The sequence below is a fragment of the Alexandromys fortis genome, unplaced genomic scaffold (genome assembly GCF_014885135.2).
Source record: "Alexandromys fortis isolate MF-2015 unplaced genomic scaffold, M_Fortis_MF-2015_v1.1 scaffold_92, whole genome shotgun sequence".
Lineage (NCBI taxonomy): Eukaryota > Metazoa > Chordata > Mammalia > Rodentia > Cricetidae > Alexandromys > Alexandromys fortis.
In genome coordinates, this window is record NW_026067972.1 from 3,661,097 (window position 1) to 3,681,779 (window position 20,683).

At 46.0% G+C, this 20,683-nt stretch overlaps 1 protein-coding gene across 2 annotated transcripts; it reads left to right on the forward strand.

Moving 5' to 3' along the window:
- The first annotated feature begins 2,085 nt into the window (after positions 1-2,085).
- Positions 2,086-20,365, forward strand: Xpa (XPA, DNA damage recognition and repair factor). 2 transcript variants are annotated; one of them, XR_007594280.1, is made up of 7 exons: positions 2,086-2,344; positions 5,063-5,173; positions 9,185-9,290; positions 10,591-10,756; positions 11,982-12,099; positions 14,910-15,119; positions 20,172-20,365. XR_007594280.1 is itself a non-coding variant. In XM_050156165.1 (6 exons), exons 1-6 carry the CDS (start codon positions 2,188-2,190, stop codon positions 20,318-20,320), a joined length of 807 nt encoding a protein of 268 aa, XP_050012122.1. In that variant the 5' UTR covers positions 2,086-2,187; the 3' UTR covers positions 20,321-20,365. The 2 variants fall into 2 exon arrangements, 1 of the variants encoding a protein (XP_050012122.1); XM_050156165.1 differs by lacking the exon at positions 14,910-15,119.
- The last annotated feature ends 318 nt before the right edge of the window (positions 20,366-20,683 follow it).

Sequence of the window (20,683 nt, forward strand, 5' to 3'; positions counted from 1 at the left end):
ATCAATGGTGCTGGTGTGTGTGTGTTGTCTATAAAATTGTGGTGTTTGGATTCTCTGCTCTGCCCAGAAAATACATCCATGAAGTTGTGCAGTCATCGACACTGTCTAGTTCTAGAATTTTCAACAACCCAGAAGGAGGCCCCATCCCTACTAAGCTGCCCCTTTCTCAGTAACCCCTCAGCTTCAGGCTTCAGATACCTCTAATCTGCTTCTATCACGGTGGGTGCTTACTCTGTGGGTTTCATATACACGCACTCATGAGCAATGGACTTTTGATGAAGGGCTTCTTTCTCTAAGCATACCTTTTCCAAGGTTCAGCCGCGTTGAAACGCGGATCAGTGCTTCACTGTTTGCCAGGGCTGAAGAAGCTCATTGTATGGCAATACTATGCTTCGTTTATCCGTTCGTAGATTGATGGGCATCTGGGTAGTTTCCAGCTTTTGGCGATCAGGAATAGTGCTGCTTTGAACATGGCCCCTGGCAAATCACTCCAGAGTACAGGGAGTCACTATACGCGTTCCCTTTTCAATGCCATCTTGCCACACAGGAGGAATCCCAGTTGTATCACATTCCCCCGCTGGACGAAAGGCTTTCCAAAACGGGGGCTGTCTTCCGTGTCACAGGGCTGCCTGGCTTGCTGTGTGGTTATGGCTTTGGCTCTCCACCTACGCCCCACAGCTGGAGTTACAGACCGTGACCTAGTTGTCTCTGTCGCCTTCCTGTTTCCTCATGCTTTTGGGTGTCACACTGCCGTTCCCCATCCCCAAAGCTCTTCTCAGCACCCTTTACCCGTGGAGTCAGTGTCTCCTGTAGCCCAGGCTGGTCTGGAACTTTCCGTGTAGTCGGGGGTTACCTTGAAGTCCTGATCCTCCTGCCTCTACCTGCCAACCGCTGCGAGTACTGGATTTGTCACTGTACTTGGTTTCTGTCTTTGAAATACACCCCCCTTCTGTTAGTCTCACCTTTTCTCAGCCACAGAGTGGCTTGCCACCTTAACCCAGGGGCCTCTCTTTGTTCCCGTGGACTAACCTTCTTGATAATGCTCTTTGAGGTGCCAGAGTTTTTAACTTTGACATACCAATTAATTCTTTTTTTCTTTTGTGGCTTGTGCTTTTGGTGTCATGGAATTGGAGAGGTTTTTCACTTCGACAAAATAAATGGGTGGGGTGGGAGATTAATGTGACAAAAAGAGAACAGGGTGGCTTGAACTATGTTTATCACCTATTCAGTCAGAAGATCTCAACAGGTACCTGATATAAATATACTTACATGTAAATAACATAGACGGCCAATACCTTTGAACTAGTGTTACATAATTCCCGAATTCTAAGCCCTGAGCATCAGTGGGAACGTTCCCAGTGTTAGATTGCAGTTTCCAAAAGCCAGTCTTGAGTGGTGAATGTAGGTATTAGACTTCATACTGTTTGAATTTAATTATGTTTTATGTCCCAAGGACTCTGAAAAGCATGCTTGGGAAACATGCAGTGTTTCTTTGGAAATCAGGACAGTTGCTCCCAATTTGGACCATTGTTTGGCAGCACAAGGAAAGTTCTATAGGAAGGACGATCAGCTGTACACACACCAGTGGGGTAATAAGTTCTGCGTTTGCCATGAAAGTTTGAGGCACGTTTCTCATTTCAAATCCGAGGCTGGTTTGGGTATGTGTCCATTATGCAATTAGCTATTGGTCTGTGTGACTGTCACAGACTTGCAATGCTCATGGCCACTTTATATGGGCCAGGCATCCTGATGGCAGAGCAAATCTTCTCAAGGTTCTGCAGGGTGACGCCACAATCCTCTACCTACTGAAGAAACTAAGTTTTGGTTAAATAACGCGCCTAAAACCACCCAGATCTTAGAACCAAAGCTAACACTGGCTGAATGCGAGCTCAAAGCTCATAGTCTGAACCACTGAGTAGAACAATTGTCTGACGACTACTAGATCTAAAAAAAAGTTAACCTCAGCAGCAGTCCTCGGTACAGACGACAAGTCAAAGTGCACACTACCATCCCTTCCGCCCCTCTGCTGCGCAGGCGCATTGCCTCGCCCACCACCCCTTCCGCCAGTACTTCTCGACTGCGCAGGCGCATCTTCTTCTCTCAGGTGCATTGTGGTGGAGAGTCAGGATTGTAGCTCCAAGTAGCCGCTCGCGCTGCGCGTGCACGAACCCTCGGACTAGGCTGGCGATGGCGACGGCGGAGGACAAGCACACGTCTCCGGAGCCCGCGGAGCTGCCGGCCGCCGTACGCGCGAGCATAGAGCGGAAGCGGCAGCGGGCGCTGATGCTGCGCCAGGCCCGGCTGGCGGCTCGGCCCTACCCCGCGGCGGCGGCGGTCACAGGAGGTGGGGGACCCCTCCCGCGGCATTGTGAAGGCATCCCGGCTGCGCTCCGGTGGCCCGCTCGGGCTCGGTGTGCGGGAACAGCCGTGCATGCCCGTGCCTCCGTGGTTCCAGACTTGCCCTGTCATGCCCTTTGCCTGGTGCCTCAATGGCGCAGAGCTTTCGGCTTTGCCACCGCTTAAACAATAAGCCTGCACCTTCTCCCGGTCCAGCGCCCAGCAGAAACGACCCTGGCCCAAGTCTTTTACATGGGGTCTTGCTTTCCAGGGCCTCGTAGGATAACGCATGCAGTGCTTCTCAGTTTGGAGTTAACCAATTGGATTCTCACGGCCACCCTGGAAAATGGCAAGGGCAGGGCTTGGTACCCCTGTTTTATCCCTGGCAGTTGAGATCAGAAAAAAAAAGGGGGGGATCTCCCTTCCCCCGACCCCCGTTTATCAGGACCAGAACGGATCATGTGGCGCTGGGTTCATTTTGCTTATATTTGCCATCTTAGGAGCCCCTACCTGGCTGTTTTACTGAGTTTTTAATGTCAGTGGTGCTTTCGGCTGCTGGCGTTGCCCCTGGGAGTGAGTCATCTGAATTATTTCTACAGAAGTGTTTTTTTTTTTTTAATTTTTCTTCCTTCTTTGGCAATTTCACTATATATATATATATGTATATATATATACACACACACACACATATATATATTGTATGGGCAATGCACTTGTTTTAACAGTTTGTACTGAATAATAACGCGTATATTTTATGGCAGTTTGAACTTTTAGACTTGATTCTAGAGTTGCCATTGAATTTGATTTGTTGCTTCTGACCGGCAGAGCCGGATTGTAACTAACTTAGATTTGGATCTTTTGAAGTCATTTGAAAGTCGTTATACATCATTTTGTAATATAAACAGTTAACTTCATTTTCATTGCTCTTGAAAGATCTGCCACAGCCTGTGCCTCAGTATCTATAGGCGGATAGACACTGGTGGATAACCTGCTGGGAGTACAGTCAGCCCGGCAAGTGCAGAGACCGTGCGGTTCAATTCCACACGAGTCCAGAACAACAGGGACACTAGAAGTAGCATAAGATGGCTGGGTCTGGTGGCACAGGTCTCTAACCACAGCTGCTGGGGAGGCCGAGACAAGAAGAACCCACCTGGGCAACAGAGTTCAAGGGCTGCCTGAGCAAGTTAGTGAGACGTTGACTCTAAGAATTAAAAAGAGGGCCATGGATGTTCAGTAGTGGGATGCTTGCCCAGCGTGCTCAAGACCTGGGTTCACTCTGGTACTGAAAAAGAGAGGTAGCTTAAGATTAGGCAAGGTTGGTCAGTCCACCTGGTAAAGGAAGGAGGAGTCCTGCCTCTTGTTTGAATGCCCCCCCCCCCATCTCACTCAACCCCCCCTGAGCCGGGAAGGTGTTTCCACCTGAGGATTTATAAGCTGTGAATTTTAACTCTTTGTTACAGGCTGGGGACTTTTCCTTCAGTTTGCTGTTGCAGGGAATCAATTCTCTTCCTGCTTCTGCCTCTAAATCCTCTCCAGGATGCTTCTTCAATAGAACCCCGCCAGGCTTCTCCTCGACAGGTGTCTCGTATGGGAGCATCAAAGTGAATATTAGGCATTGCCACTCTGCCTTCTGTTAGAGGCCATCCTGCTGTCCTTCCAAGCCTTGTGTAGAAGGGAGTTAGCAGTGGGCCAGAACCAACTGTCCTTAGGCCTGCTTAAGGCTTGGCCCTCGGCTGTCATCTAAAAGCTTTTATTGTGGTGTGTTTCTACTGTCCAGAACTGGTGACTTACTGTGACTAAATTGTATAAAGAGTGTGATTTCTGTGGATTACCTGTACACAGGTCTTTGGAAGGCAGGCGTTTGGGGCTGGAGTATAGTGGGGAAGGAAGCTCCCAGACTTGGGACTCGTCTAGACCCCACCCCCAACTTGCCCGGTGTGCTTTTCACTTGACTTTTCATTTGTACTTACAATTCTTTGCACTTAATTGGTGCATGCGAGTGAATGATTTTCCTAAGTTGTGTGTGTTGCTGTAGAAGATTAACTGCGACCAGAAAAGCTGTTTTGGGAACCTTGATTTATAGCCAGTTGATCAAAGTCCATGGTCTGCAGTTGGCACCTGAAGCTGGGCAGTCAGGGCCTGAACCCTCATCCCGTTGAATCCGACTCCAAGTAGATAGTGTCACCATGGAAGTGAGCGCACCCAGTTGGTATTCACTGGAGGAACGTTACGGGTGGTGGTGTTCGTTGAATAGTGTCGAGTGGTTTGTCCTGTCTAGAACTGGAGCTAAATCTCGGAATGTGCCAGGAGTTCATTGAGATCTGGGCTTTGGTTTGCATTTGTTGTGGCTATAGGCGTGATCTTACTTCGAAACCCCATTTCCTCACATGCAGTCAAATGAGTTCCCCAAGATGCATCCCAGGGTTCTGGGTTGCCTTGGTTTCTGCTGTGGCCTGTAGTGTAGAGGCGTCAGGAGGTTGTCTTCTAATCAGAACAGTAGGCTCTTACGGTTGTTTTACATACCTGCTCATGTTATCCGTGAGGAAATGCATTTTATTTCTTTCTAACCCTTGGGCTTTTTTTTTTTTTTTTTTAAATTTCTTGCCATGCTCCACCAGCTGGGACCGTCTGGACAGTGTGCACGCACTCCTTTTCCTGTTTACATAAGGGGAGCACACAGGCTTGCCTGGTTCAGCGGATGACCGCCTTTCTCTGCTTTCTGCAGGCATTGCCAATGTAAAAGTCCCTCCCAAAATGATTGACACCAAAGGAGGCTTCATTTTAGAAGAGGAGGAAGAAGAGGAACACGAGACTGCAAATGTTGTTCACGAACCAGGTAAAGCATAGTTTTTCCACAAAAGTAGTATCGACATTGGTTATTCATAGTAACATAAAGAATTCTTTGCCCTTTGATCAATGGGGAGTTTGGTGGTAGATTTAAAAGTCAGAGCCCGGGGAAGGTAGGGAGGAATTGGGAGGAGTAGAGGGAGGGGAAACTGGGATCAGGATATATTGTATGAGAAAATAATCTATTTTCAATAACGGGGAAAATACAACTATATATATATGTCTCTCTATATATATTTATCAGTTTACAATTAGAACTTTTATATATGCTCCCTTTTCATGGTAGAACAGATGCTTACACATACAGTTTCTTGATCATAGGATAATATGAAGTTTAATTTTTTTAAAAAATATTTATTTTATTATGCATACAATATTCTGTCTGTGTGTATGTCTGCAGGCCAGAAGAGGGCACCAGACCCCATTACAGATGGTTGTGAGCCACCATGTGGTTGCTGGAAATTGAACTCAGGACCTTTGGAAGAGCAGGCAATGCTCTTAACCACTGAGCCATCTTTCCAGCCCATGAAGTTTAATTTTATGAAGCACTACAAGACAGTTTTAGGCAGATTCATAAGTTCAAACTCTCCTTAGTAATATAGGGGAGGGCTGGCTTCTCCACATCCTGGTGACAGGTGTCCTGTCTGTCTCTTTGGTCGTATTATCCCATGTGAATCAATAGCACGCCACAGGGTTGTGTACACGGGATGCTAGTGGTGCCGAGCATCCTTTTAAGTATTTGTTGTCCATTTTAAATTTTGGAGCAATATTTATTCAAAACTTCTGTATGATTTTAAATTAAACTGTCTATCCTTTAATGCTGGTAGGAAATTGTATAAATTCTAAACTTCAGCATATAAATGGTTAGCTCTTCATTTTCTTAGCTCAGGGTATGTTTGGATTGGCTTGATGTTCTTTGAAGAGGATTTTGTTTGTAACATTAGCAAAGCCCAATTAAAATACCTCCCCTTTGCAGAGAGAGAGAGAGAGAGAGGAACATTTCATACTTCAAAATTTATATAGTTTTACTTCTATTCTCTGAAGAAGACAGTTTATATTCTGGGGGCTTATTAAGCTGTAAAACACATAAACACACACACACACACACATATATATATATATATAATTTATTTTGGTTCTTCGAGACAAGATTTCTCTGTGTAGCTTGGAGCTTGTTCTGGAACTAGCTGTGTAGAGCAGGCTGGCCTCAAACCCATAGATCCACCTACCTCCGTCTCCCAAGTGCTAGGATTAAAGACGTTAATGTGTAGTTTTAAATGATACTCCTCACGATAAAATTCCTAAGAACTTTATTCTCTTATGTAATTCTTTATTTGTTCATCAATATGGCATTACGTTTCTTAAATATATTCATTAACAACAACAACAAAGTCCAGCGCCCGGGCACTTAGGGAGTCAGTTGGTTTGTGTACGTAGAGTGGTCATTTGCTGTTGTTTTATCAAAGGCAGGGAGAGCCCAGATCCTGAGGGGTGGAATAAATTCTCAGCAGTATTTTCATGCGCTGGGCACGGTGTTTCTTGGGAGGCTAAAGCAGGATGATTACTTGAACTTAGGAGTTTGAGACCAGCCTGGTAAGGTCTGGTGGCACACACCTTTTCTCCCAGCGGGTGGATCTTTGGGAGCCTGAGGCCTGCCTGGTTTCCATAGTGAGTTCCAGACCAGCCAGAGCAACTAAGTGAGACTCTGTCTCAAAGAAAAAGGCAGACCAGACTGGTCAGACATATTAGAGCCCTGTTTTTGTTTCATTCTTGTTGTGAGAAACACCCTGACAAAAGGCCAAGTGAGGGAGGAATCCCAGATTACAGTCCACCATTGAGGGGGCTCCAAGGCAGGAACTTGAGCCGCTAGTCACCCACCCAAGTGAAGAGCTAAGAGAAACAGGTGTACTATGCTGCCTGCTTGCCTAACGCTCCCCTAGCACTCTCTTAGCATCTCCAGCTCAGGGGATGGGGCTGCCCACAGTGGCTGTGGCCTTCCCACGTGAATTAGAAGTTAAGATGGCATAGACAGGCCACTGCCAACCGGATCTTAACAGTTCCTCAGTTCAGGCTCTTGTGGTGATTTTAGGTTGTGGCAGGTTGACAATTAAAAATGTAACAAACCCATCTTAAAAAAAAAAACCCAAAAATAGTACCAATAAAAAATAAAAATAAAAAGAGACAGTGAGAAAGAGAAATTGTGTTATAGGTCAAAATGAGAAGCCAGTACCCATGAGATAAAACTTAGGACATTCTTTTATTTAGAGATGGACTAGAAAGGGCTGTGAATTTGCCACATGGGATTAACATGTTGGTAAATCAGTTATGTATACACATTCTCTCAGCTGCCACACTGGGTTAACGTGTTGGTAAATCAGTTATGTATGTATACACATTGTATCAGCTGCCACACGGGGTTAATGTGTTGATAAATCAGTTATGTATACACATTTTGAAGATATTAACACCTTGTTCTATTTTGTTTCTCTTTTCTATGTGCCCTGTTTTTATTTATTTATTTATTTATTTATTTATTTTGGTTTTTTGAGACAGGGTTTCTCTGTTAGCTTTGGTGTCTGTCCTGGCACTAGCTCTTGTAGACTAGGTTGGCCTCGAACTCCCAGAGATCCTCCTGTCTCTGTCTCCTGAGTGCTGGGATTAAAGGCGTGCGCCACCACCGCCTGGCATAAAGAGCCATTTCTTTTAAGAGCTTGGAGATTAGTGGAGTTAAGGGACCTAAGGAAGGCAGTGCCAGGAGTGTGTCTCCCACTGTGGAGTCTTCAGAGCTGGGGCAGGGCAGTAGCAGTCATCCCACGGATTTTCAAGTGGGGCTTAGATTTGCCCGAGGACCATTAGGATTAAGGTCTTTGCTAGGCATTGAAGTCTAGTCCCTTACAGAACGCAGCTTCGCCTTGCCAGGGGCAGCTCTGTGTGGGGGTGCTGAGGGATGCAGGACTCAGTGATTCTCCCTCAAGAAGTTCATAATCCAGGAGGCGACACGATAAAGTGGAAGCGTTTGCTTAGTTAATGAAAGAAAAATAATGTCCCAGGCTGAGGCCGTGTTGCCTTGCTCTCTGTGACTTTCATTGCTCTTTCCCTCTGTGAGTAGATGCCTCCCCTCCCCAGTCCCGGGGCGAGTCTTCTTTATACTTTCAGCAGTACCGTAACTGGCAGAACAGAAGCCCCCAAAGATGTCCATATGCTAGTTGCCTTGGAGCCTGTATACTTTACGCAGAGGAGACTTTGCAGAGAAGTTTAAAGTTAGACCTTGAAGTGGGGCGATCACCATTATCCCAGGGAGCCTGGTGTAATCAGGGCTCGGAGGGCTGGGCTTGCAGAGGAAGCCAGTGATGGGATGTGGGAAGCTCTTCCTGGTCCTGAAGATGGCAGGTGGGGAGGAATACGGGCAGCCTCTAGGAGTCGAAATGCCCCCAGGAAGGAGCATAACCCTGAAGACAGCTTGAATTTGACCCAGTGGGCCTCCCTGGGCTAACAAACCCCAGATTGGTGAGGTGTCGGATGTAAGTGCCAGCTTTTACTGGACCAAGGTTACCTGATGTAACCCATGAGAAGTGAACCTTACGTGGGCTGGGATAGAGGCTGAGACAAGTTTGTTCCAAGCAATCAGACTTCTTATCCCTTATCAGAAACAGAATACAATGGTGGTTGCCCGGATGCTATGATGTTTGCAGGCTATACAGCGTATACAACACTAATGTCTAAGATGGTTGATTGTTCAGCCAAGCGTCCATACACTTCCCTGATTTCTAGGGAACACAGTTGGCCTGAAGGCATCACCGCATCAGTGGGTGCCCCAGTCGCTCAGGAACTGGAAGGCACATTGTACTCCAGGAGCCACAGACTGTAACTTGACAAACTTATGACACATGCCTCTCAGGGCAGCTGGACCACCCAACACCCTGACTCCCCGCAGACAGAGGAAAGTATGTGTCGTTTTAGTCCCACAGAAGGATAAAGAACCCTCCCCTTCTTCCTGCAGGGCCTGTCATGGAGTTCGATTATGTGATCTGTGAGGAATGTGGGAAAGAGTTCATGGACTCGTACCTTATGAGCCACTTTGATTTCCCAACATGCGACAGCTGCAGGTAACTTGTTTTTGTGGTGCTAGCGACAAGCACGCTAGGCAGCCCAGCCCGCAGCACGTTCCTAGAGCTCTGCGGCTAGCATTGCCTTTGCCGGCCCTCGGAGTGGCGATCCCCTGCCTGCTCTCTGCCCCCACCCTTCCCACCTTGCACCTCTTGAGTCTCATCTCTCTAGAGCAGCGGTTCTCAGTTTGTAGGTCACAACCCCTTTGAGGTTCAAATGACCCTTTCACAGGGGTCACCTAAGACCATTGGAAAACACAGATATTTACATTAAGATTCATAACAGTAACAAAATTACAGTCATGAAGTAGCAATGAAAATAATTTATGGCTGGGGTCACCACATGAGGAAACTATTGTGGGGTTACAGTGTTAGGAAGGTTGAGAACCACTACTCTAGGGAATTTTGCTCCAAACTGTTAAAACGGTTTTTAATTCCATTTAGAACAAACATGTCTTCACTGTGGCTGCAGCACAGCTGCCTCCTATTGCCTCTTCCCACTGCTCGCCATCACTTACTGCACGTGTGTGCATGCATGTGTGTGTCCGTGTATGTGTGTGTGTGATTGTGCGTCGTCCATCCTGCCCAGCAGCTTCTGCGAGCGTGGTGCTCTGCATGAGAGCTTATTTTTTCCTGCCCAGTTCATGGGCATACACTCAGTGGTCCTTCACATTCCCACTCTGCCGCTGTTCTTAACTTGGTTTTGAGCCACCGGAACCCAGCCGTGTTTAGAGGTGGGATCTGTGTGTTACATTTGTTTCTTACCATCTTTTAGAGGCAGGATCTGTGCGCCCCAGGTTGGCCCTGAACTTCGAATCCTCTTTCCTAGCCTCCTGAGTGCTGGGGTGAAAGTCAAGACCTTGTGATTCAATTTCCAGTTCCTCTCTCACGGGTCCTCTCTTTCATTGTATCTTCCCTTTCTTACTTCAAGTCCCTTCTGGAATAAGAGGAACTTTAAGAAGATTCTTAAATTGTTATATGCCCAGAGTCTGCCTGAGGGTTTTTTTTTTTTTTTTTCCGAGACAGGGTTTCTCCGTTTGGTTCCTGTCCTGGAACTAGCTCTGCAGACCAGGCTGGCCTCGAACTCACAGAGATCCGCCTGCCTCTGCCTCCGAGTGCTGGGATTAAAGGCGTGCGCCACCACTGCCTGGCTCTGCCTGAGTTTTTATGACTGATCATGAGAGCCAAAGGCAGGGAAGTGACGTTTGCATCTTTGGGTGTGCAGACCTGTGGTTGCCGGGCTGTCTGAAAACTCAGTTGAATTAAAGTCGTTTACATAATGCTCTTAATCTCTTTCCAGAGATGCTGACGATAAACACAAGCTTATAACCAAAACAGAAGCCAAGCAGGAATACCTTCTGAAAGACTGCGATTTAGAGAAGAGAGAGCCCGCGCTTAGGTTCATCGTGAAGAAGAACCCTCGTCACTCACAGTGGGGTGATATGAAGCTCTACTTAAAGTTACAGGTCTCTAGTAAGCTGGACCTGGGGATGTGGGTGAACTTCCAGCAGGCTGACTGGTTATTACTGACCGAGGCTTGCTCAGTAAAGACCACCTCTTCTCGGTTCACACGTCTGTCCTAGTCACAGCTGGTGACCGCTCAGAACACACTGCTTTCTCACCTCCCTTTAGCTGTGGTAACTTTGCCATAACCGTGTTGCTAGTGGGTGATGTTAGGAGTATAACTTGGACATAGAAAAGGTCAGACCTCATTTGCCTATCAGTCTTCTTTTACCAAACAAGAAAAAGAAAGGCTCTCAAGACGACTATTGTTTCAGTTATTTCACAGATGACTGAACCAGATGAACTGCATTAGGAAATACAGTCTGGGATGCTCCTGAGCGCTGGGACTTGCACAGCTCAGAGCAGCTTTCAGTGCCTGCTCTGAGCAGCTCACACATGTGCCACGGCAGAGACCCACTTACTGGTGTGCTCTAGTGCCCAGCCTGGTGCCTGAAGTCCCAAGTATCCTCCTGTATCTACTCCAGGATGGCTTAAATATTTTAATGTTTGTTCTCTCATATGAAAATATGGAGAGGCATTGCTTTAGAGCTGCTTATACAGAAATATTCAAGAATTATTATTCTAGTATTATTAGGTAATTATATATTTGTATATAATTGTATATCTAGATTTATTATATATTTAATCATATTTAAATATAATTAGATATAAATATATATTTAGTATAATTAGATATTATATCTATAATAGAATTAAGCCACATTGCAAAACAAAAACATATACTAAATTTCATTAAATATGATTATTGATTTAAAAATTCACCATTTATCTTATGTACCATTCAAAATAAGTAAAAATGAAGCTAATTAAAGCAGCCCAGGTTTTCTTATCATTTGATGCTTTGTGCTTAATAAAAGTGCCAGTAGGCTTTGTTTCAGTCTCCTGTCCCATGGTCATGCACACAGGGGGAAAACAGGACTTTCATGGCCCTTCCTGCCCCTCGTGACCTCATGATTGGGTCTTACATTCTCTTTCTCATTGAGTCTTCTTCATTTATGTTTCTGTACTCCTCATTTCAACTCTTTCTGGGAAAAGTGGGACTTCAAGGGGCTTCTTCAGCTGTGAAATGGTTTCGCTCCTCATGTGACATGATGGCGTCTGTGAGGTTAGGACTTCATACCGTGCAACTCCGAGTCCCGAGTAACTCAAGTATTAACTGTGCTCTAGGTTGTCAAGCGGGCTCTTGAAGTTTGGGGTAGCCAGGAAGCACTGGAAGATGCAAAGGAAGTGAGGCAGGAAAACCGAGAGAAAATGAAGCAGAAGAAGTTTGATAAGAAAGTCAAAGGTAAGTGGTGGAATTTCCTGTCACTCGATCCACCGCAGAGCAAAGGCATTGAGGCCTTCCTGTCTGGGGGAGGTGCTGGGGTCTCTTTTCCACAGGGGAGAAAAGTGGGCTTGAACTTTGGCCTCAGTGGGTTGGTGTGTGAGGCTTGGCTCGGACCTCAGAGTACTACATTCCTGAAGGCCATCGTCTCCACGGGAGTCATTTTTGTGCAGCTGTGTGACAGGATGAGGTGGTGGGATGGGGTGGCGGGATGGGCCATCAGTCAGGTCTTAGGTGTGGCCTGTAGGGTTTAAGAAACAGTAACAAAAAGTAACAAGACTCTCAGTAGCCACCTCCTTTGTTGCTCGAAACAAAACATTCCTCAGATTAGTAGCTGGAAGGAATAACTGATGTCAGTTAGTCTGAGCGTCTTTATTTAAATATGACTGAGGAAATACCCAGAAAGATGATTGGATTGCTGTATATGGTGGGACAGTTGTCAGGTTCTCTTCCTGAGCCTTCTTCATGTGTACAGTCCTTCCTGCATCTGTGCATCTGGCTCCATGCAGCATCCCTCCCCCTGGTGGCTCTGTCTCTGCATCCATCACCATGTTTGTACCCATGAGTACGTGTTTTCATCCGTCTGTCCATCCATGCACACATCTAGTGTTAACCATGTGCCAAGCACTGTGCTAACCGAGGTGCTGGATTGAGTGTCAGGAAAGAAACTAGAGATAGTAATAGAGTATGTGGATAGGTGCCACACCAGGGATGAACACAGGGTGCGGCAGGAGAATTCAGGGCTGTAAACACAACTCCCAAAGAAATGTCTTCAGGAAGTCACCAGCTCATATACTTCATGTGGTTGCTATGTAGAGAACCTGTGTGGTGCCCACTGTGTTCAGGTAACATGATCCTACACATAGGTTGGGTTATACATCACTAGATGCATTTCAAGTCAGTATTCTAGCTATGTTAGTTTTTCTTGTAATTTTAAAATTTAGAAGAGGTTTTACAGGGTGAATGGGATAGCCCAAATGTCTTAAGAACAAAGAAAACGGGGTGGTGGTACATGTCTGTAATCCTAGTACTCAGGAGGCTGAGGCAGGAGGATTGTGAGTTGGAGGGCAGCATGGGCTATAGAGTGGAGTCCTTGGCTCAGAAAACAAACCCAAAACTTACTCCCCCCCCCAAGCTAAACAATAACAATGAAAAGCCAACCGATCCACTGACCAACCAAGTGAAAAGACTGAACAAAAAGCAAAAGCAAGGCAACACAAGCCTTCATGGTTTCCTTTTGGGGTTGCCCTCCCCTCCCCCAGTTTTCACTGTGTTGGAGAAAGGAAGTCCTGATCCGTGACTCTACCCCTTTTCCAGCGCAGGCTCTTACACAGTTTGAAATAAAAATAGTAGCCCTGTCGAACACTAGCAGTGTATCGAGACAACCCTACCGAAACCCTTTTGCCCAAGTGACATAATTCCTGAGCAGATAGGAAGCCCACTTGTAGGCTTCGCTGAGGTTACCTGTAGCAGACTGCCAGAGAAGAGGATTTCATTGAAGTTCCCCAGACCAGCCAGAGCTGTGCCCGTGTTCAGATGCCAGCGACTCCTCTTAAAGGGGCCTTTCTCTAGTCTCTCCTAATGTTATGCACTGGCCTCTCTGACAGCAGAGCAGCTGCTAATAGATAAAGCAGGGAAGAGATGTATTAAGGAAGGGGTGTGGAAGGAGGCCTCCAAGTTAGTTATCTGCTAGCTCAGGGTGTGTGTGTATATGCATGCAGTACCTGTGTGCTGTGCACAAGCCAGTGTATGTGCATTTGGAAGCTAGAGGCCCTTACTGCCTCTGTGATAGGGTCTCTTCACTGACCCAAAAGCTGGCATTGGCTGGCTGGCCAGTGAGCGCCAGGATCCGGGATCCAGCAGTCCTGTACACCTCTCCCACCCCCAGTGGTGGTAGCCAGCAGTGTTCCACTTCACTTTTTTAAAAATGTGCTGCCCGGGAATTCAGACTCAGTTTCTCATACTGGCTCTCTTACACCGAGATGGTGTGTTCTTGGATCACTGTGGTTCAAGCTTTCTCCCCAGCCCAAGTCCAGGGATTTAATCCAGCTACCATAAATCAATCTGATCCTTCAAACCTCAAATGATACTTCGGTGCAGACAATGAAATATGGATAAGAGAATAAGTACCAGTTAGAAATTTGTATTTGTAAAGTGTTGAAGAATGCTACCTGTAACTTTTCCTTACACACTCATTCTGTGGTCTGGTCAAGATGTCATGTAATGATCAGTAAATTTCTACAATTTGACTAGCAAAAGACTATGAGACGCACTTAATTTCTTGCCTTTTTAATATGATTGTTTTGATATGCATATGTTTATTTTTTTCTTTTTTCTTCTTCTGATGCATGTGACTAATCTGGTGACTGACTGCGCCAGAAAGTTCCCGTCCAGTGAACAAGGTCAAGGATGCATATATATTAATACAGACAGAAAATTTCCAGTTTCCAAAACATGAACTTAATTGGTGTTTACTTTTTGGTCACTGTAGCTCACTAAACTACCACGGGTTTTCCTTATTCCTTAGTGCAGTTGACACAGAATTCTTTTAAAGAGTTTATTTCTTGTTTGGGTGAAGCATGCTTTTTAAGGAAGTGTTTGCGCAAGTGTGTACTCTCCACGTGTCTACAGATAAAAGAGTGCCTGCATTTCCTCCTTTGCATATGACTGAGCTCTGGGTGGCCTGTGTCACCCCTTCCCTAGGGGTGTTCAGTGTGCTGAGGTCGGTGTGCTGCCTTCTTTAACTGTGGCTTCTTGTTGATTCACTCTAGCGCTTGGTGGATATGTTCCTGTCCTGACTAGGCCACAGAGGGCGGAGTGGAGTAGACGGTAGAGTAGACTCGAGGAGCTGATTGTGCAGTTGGCTCAGAACAGAGAGGAGTCAAAGCCAGTCTAAAGGCTTTTTAGTTGGAAAGAAATTGGAACATGGTTCCTCTTGATGCACAGCGAAGCTGACGCAAAGCTTTCTTCTTTATGGGAAGGTAAGCAATTCCATCCGCCCGCTTTTAACATGTGGTTTATGTTAGTGGTTACAGCACTGAGTTTGCTACAGAAAAAGTATGACTACCATAAGTACATAGACAAGTTCCACATCTCCAAGACAGAGCCACACGCAGGCCCGCTGCTGCCTAGGGTAACTGGGCTTTTAAAGACACATCACTTAGTAGCAGACGTGAAGAGCTGGTGGGATACACAAAATGGTTTTTGGTCTGCATACTTTCTTGCATTAAATAAGTTGGGACTATGGGTGTTTCGTCCATGTTACATGCTTAGTTCCAGCAATTTCTCTCCTGAAAGGCTAGTCAGCTAACCTTCATTGTTACTATATATGGTTCCCACCCCTACAAGGGGCAGGTAAGGACATCCTGTTTAGAGGTGCCTTCTGGGTTTCAGGGCACTGCACACTGGCCTGTGGATATATTCATGACTGTTGTGGAGTTTGAGGGGCACAACCCAACCTACTTAGTTCACAGAACACCAGCTTATAATCTTTATCCTCCAGATAACAAGGGTAGCTGTCCTCCCGCCCAGCATCACTCAGCTAGCCCTTCTGTACGTTCACCTCAGAAGTAGCAGTGGGTTTGACTGCAGACAATCTCTTTTTCAAAATGTAGTTACTAAAAACAAGCTTTGAAGTAGTATTTTTTTTTTTCCACAATAAGCATTTTGGGAAAACCCCTTTGGGTGACCATCCTAAGCAATTACTGAGGCTCTCAGTAACAAGACTAGTTATGTATTTCCAGGAGAGGTAGTCTTTGGGCATCAACTGTCTACTGCCGACTAGGCGGCTGCAACACGGCAAGCCACTCACCAGGTTCTCCAGGCTCGCATGGGCTTCAGTTTTGTACAGCATATGTACCCTGGTTTCATTCCCGAGGTGTGTTAGACCTGCCCCTGCTTCTGTGTACTCTAACCTTTGTATCTCAAGAGACAACAAAAGATAGTTGATTGCGTCTTTCATGAGGGTTGTGATACCTACAAATGTCCCTTATGAAAGATTTTTGGGGCCAATGAAATGGCTCAGTGGGTAAATGTGCTTGCTGCCAATCCTAATACCGAGTTTGGTTCCCAAACCTGTTTGGTGGAAGAAGAGAACTCACTCCTGCCAAGTTGCCGTCTGACCTCTACACACGCACAACACTGTGGCAGGGCGAGCACGCACACTCACACACACACGCACACGCACGCACGCGCTATTTTTCCGAGTGTTGACATTTGGCCATTTCTAACCTTTTGCACTCACATATAGTTGGCTAAGTCGTGAGTAACCTGTAAACATTGTGATTCTTACAAATCTGTGACTAAGCTCACTATAATCAAGAAACTTAAAAAGCGATTATGTTGTTCCAGTGACCCCTCTCACTTCTGTTAGACCCAGGAGCCACTGGGGTGCCACCTTCAGTGTCACCCTCAGCCATTCTCTTTTGCCCCTGGGCACTTTGCAGCACCCAGACCAACTATGGGACAGCACACTCCTGCCCCTGGACTGCTCAGCCTCTTGTTTTTGCTAAATTAGATTCAAGCCGAATGTCTGTGGGAGGAATACTTCCTAGTCATTCTCCACTAAACTACTTTCTTTTGTAATTACACGGCTTTGTGGATGTACCACCATTTTACTGAGTGGTTTTAGTATCTGGAGATGATTCTTAGCTGAACCAGTTTTGTGTATGTATGTGTGCATTACAAATAGAGATTGTTTTCTTTTGAAACAGAGCTTTTCCTTGGGCTCTACTCTTGTTTTCTTGAGACAAGGTTTCTGTAGCCTAGAGTGGACTTGACCTTGTAGCAACCCTCCTGCTTCTGCCTTCCAGGTGCTGGGATTACAGATAACCATCACCAGGACTGTTTTGTTTTGAGATAGGAACTCTTCTTTGTAGCTCTGGCTGACCTGGAACATGCTATGTAGACCAGGCTGGCCTCCAACTCTGCTCTCTCCACCTGCCTCTGCTTGTCCCAGTGCTGAGACTAAAGGCCTGGGCTGCTCTGTCTGGCCTTGGTTTTGTTCTGTAAAGCATCGTCTGGACTGCCGTGTGGGTTCTTCTCACATCCTGGCAGTGCAGGTTCATCCTGTCACTCTTCATTTTGATGCTCAAACTGTCTCTGTTTGGCTGGCGGCGTCTCCTTTAAGCTGGCTCCTGTCTCTTCCTAAAGCCATTTTTATTTGGAAAGAATTTCAGACTCGCAGAAAACTGCTGGACTAATGGAACAGAGGACCACACACATACACTCCTTCCCGTCTGAGCTGTTCTCATGTTGCCGTCCGCGTCATGTGTGTGCTCTCATTGAAAACACTTTTCTGGACCACTTAAGAGTAATCACTACCCATATGTGTTTAGTTTCCTAACACATTGTTTTCACCAGTGTGACATTAGCAAATTTAGTATTTAGTGGATTTTCATCTAAACTGCTGTGTTCTGCTTACTAACTGAGCAAGTGTTCCCCTCCTAGAGTGAATCTGGTGTAGGATAATGTTTTAGGCATTGAACAGGTCTTCCTTCCTAACCTGTTCCGGTTTTCACTACTACCCTTGCCTTTTCTGCCTCGGACGTTGTTGCAGTTTGTTCCCTTCTTCCACTTTTTTTCACTTTTGTGGATTTCCTGATAATGGAGCATCTCGAGCAGGTGCTAACTTTCCCAGAGCCTCACATCTGCAAGATACACAGTGCCCATCTGCTCTCAGTGGTAATAATTTGATTTTTATCCCATAAAAATATGCAAATAACCACCCCTCCCAGCTCCAATTCAGCGGCTGTCCAGGGCAGACTGCTGGGGCCAGAGCTACTGTGATGGCTCGAGCACTCTTAGCGCCTGCCAGCAGTCTACAGCATTAGGATCCTGAGTTTTCCAGCGTTGTCTGTTCATGTGTCTTTAATTTGGAGCTCAGATTTGGTCCACTGGGGACTTCATCATATATGGGCTGCCGTTTATGCCTTTGACAAGCTAAACATGTGCAAAGCATGTATGTCTGTCCTTGTGTACAAAAAAACCCCGAGTGCATGCTGATATATCCCATTTTAATCCTCCAAATTTCAGGGTTCATTCTATGCAGGGAGGAACCTGAGACCCTGGATGCTTAATAGTAAGGAAGTGATACATCTTCCATCCCTCCACTTCCTGTCCTGGTGGCGCCCTAGCCCTGTGCCTGCTCTACTTCTGCATGCCTTAGGCTTTGAACCTATTGCTTGGTAAAGAGAAGGGCAAAGAAAACCCAAACTCAACAGTATAGCACTTTAGACATCTCTAATCTGAAAATCAAAAGTGCTCTAAAATCTGAAATACTGCCAACAAGGAAACCCCATACCCAGACACTAGAAAAATATAAGGTACATCAAGCTATGTGTTTTGTAAAGACTCCATCAGTAAGACATGTTCTGTATATGCAAGTACTTCAAAATCTAAGAATATCCATAAATCACTTGCAAGAGTTTTGGATATGTGATACCCAGCCCATGCTTCCCTTCTACTAGGACATCTATGGGAGGCTCTACAGATCCAGCATCATTCGTGTCAGTGAACAGCGTCATAGACTTCAGATGGAGAAAAAAAAAAGTCAGTCTTCAGTCGTGACTGGAAAGCTAGGTGTTTCATGTATGTAGTATGTATGAGAAGAAAATAATTCTTACCTCTTCCCCAAGTACATATAACATCCAAATCTGGCAGAGAAGCGAGCTTAGTCTGACTGAGGGAATTTCAGAGTGAGGAAATCAAGGAGAGAGGCAGGACACCTTCGAAGCAGGGGCCCACACAGGAGACACTCTGCAGTCAGCAGGGACACTGACTTCCTCAGGCAGCAGCCAGCTTTGCATACACTTGAGGAGAAAGAAGCTGGGGCTCTTCATGTATGAAAGGACCGTGATTTGAGTCGAGTCTGGGTGACTGGCCTTGTAGCAGATGATGCCTCACTGAACCCGTAAGCCTCAGAGTGGTGAGAAGGGCTGCACGGCCCAGTGAGGGTGCTGCCCAGGGCCAGCAAGACTGGGATGTGTGCAGTTACACAAAAGGATATAGAGGAAATGCATCGTAAGTGCTCAGCCCAGTGTCCAGTATGTCACCTGTCTTGCTTTTACCCATGACATGTTATGGCTGGAAACAGAGATTGATATTAGTTACAACAAAATGTCTCAAGGAAAATGAGCCCCCAGACTCAAGGTATTGGCTGAGGCAGCTGACACGGGTGCTCAGAAGCGATCTCAAGTCCTCTGGAAGAGCAGTATGGGCTCCTAACCACCGGGCCAGCTCTCCAGTACCTGGCAGTTTATATTTTGTTAGTTTAGTTTTGTTTTTCTTAAGACAGGATTTCTTTGGAGCCTGTCCTGGCACTTGCTCTGTAGGTCAGGATGGCCTCAAAATCAGAGATTTGCCTACCTCTGCCGGGATTAAAGGTGCGTGCCACTGCCCAGCCTGGCAGGTTCTTTTTAAAAACGATGGTGTTGGTACAGAAATGCAGCTCCAGATTAGCATGCACAGAGCCAGGGCCTGATTCCCAGCACCACATAAACCAGATGTGGTTCTCATGCTTAAACAGTTGAGAGTGGCTGTGGGCTGAAGAGAGTTTGAGCAGCCTGGGCCTACATGAGACTATCTTAACAAAACAAAACAGCTAAAACAATGCTGCCATTGTATAAGCAGCTTTTCTGAGATGGAGACACATGAAGACATTACTAGTCATGGCTTTCTGGTAAGCAGAACTCGGCTGACAGGAGTTCCTGACTGAAAACCTTGGGATCTGAGCTATTCCCATTCTTTGCTAACTCAGCTGACTTTGCAGCTCTGGCATCCTGTTCCGTCCCCCCAAACACACCCCATTCTGTTGTTTCTTGTTGCTGCACTTCTAACCAACCCACACAGCCACTTCTGTCAGCTCGTACTGCTTGAATTGAAGAGAGCAATTGCAGACTGAGCAGGCTTGCCACCTTTGTGCAACCAACACAAAGAGCTAAAGGAAACCATCATACACACCACACACACAAATACCTATGAAAGCTCATTAAATTTATTTTGTATTCAGCTGAAAAACTTTTCTTCCCCCTTAGAACTGCGGCGAGCAGTAAGAAGCAGTGTGTGGAAAAGAGAAACAGCCGCTCACCAACATGAGTACGGACCAGAGGAAAGCTTAGAAGATGACATGTTTCGCAAGACTTGTACCATGTGTGGCCACGAGCTGACGTATGAAAAAATGTGACTTTTAAAAACATTTATATTCAAATAAAGGCTCTCTTCAGATGTATCACAGTGTAGTCTTTTTAGAAACGCTTTTTAGAAAAACCCTCATGTGATGGATATGCTTAAAGAAAAATGGTCCACAGGTACACCTGTACATACATGCACACACCTCTGTGTGCCCCTTTCCTTTGCACACATGTAAGTAAAAATCAAAGTGACAAGTTAGAACTACTCCACGGGAACAAGGGACACAGTAAATCCTAGCCTGGCATAGGAGGAAGCACTTTCAGGGTGAGGCTGATGGAACCGAACTTAGCTCAGGGAGCCACAGGTCTGATGTGAACTGCTGTGGAGTCTTCAGCATGGCAGGAGTGAGAAATAC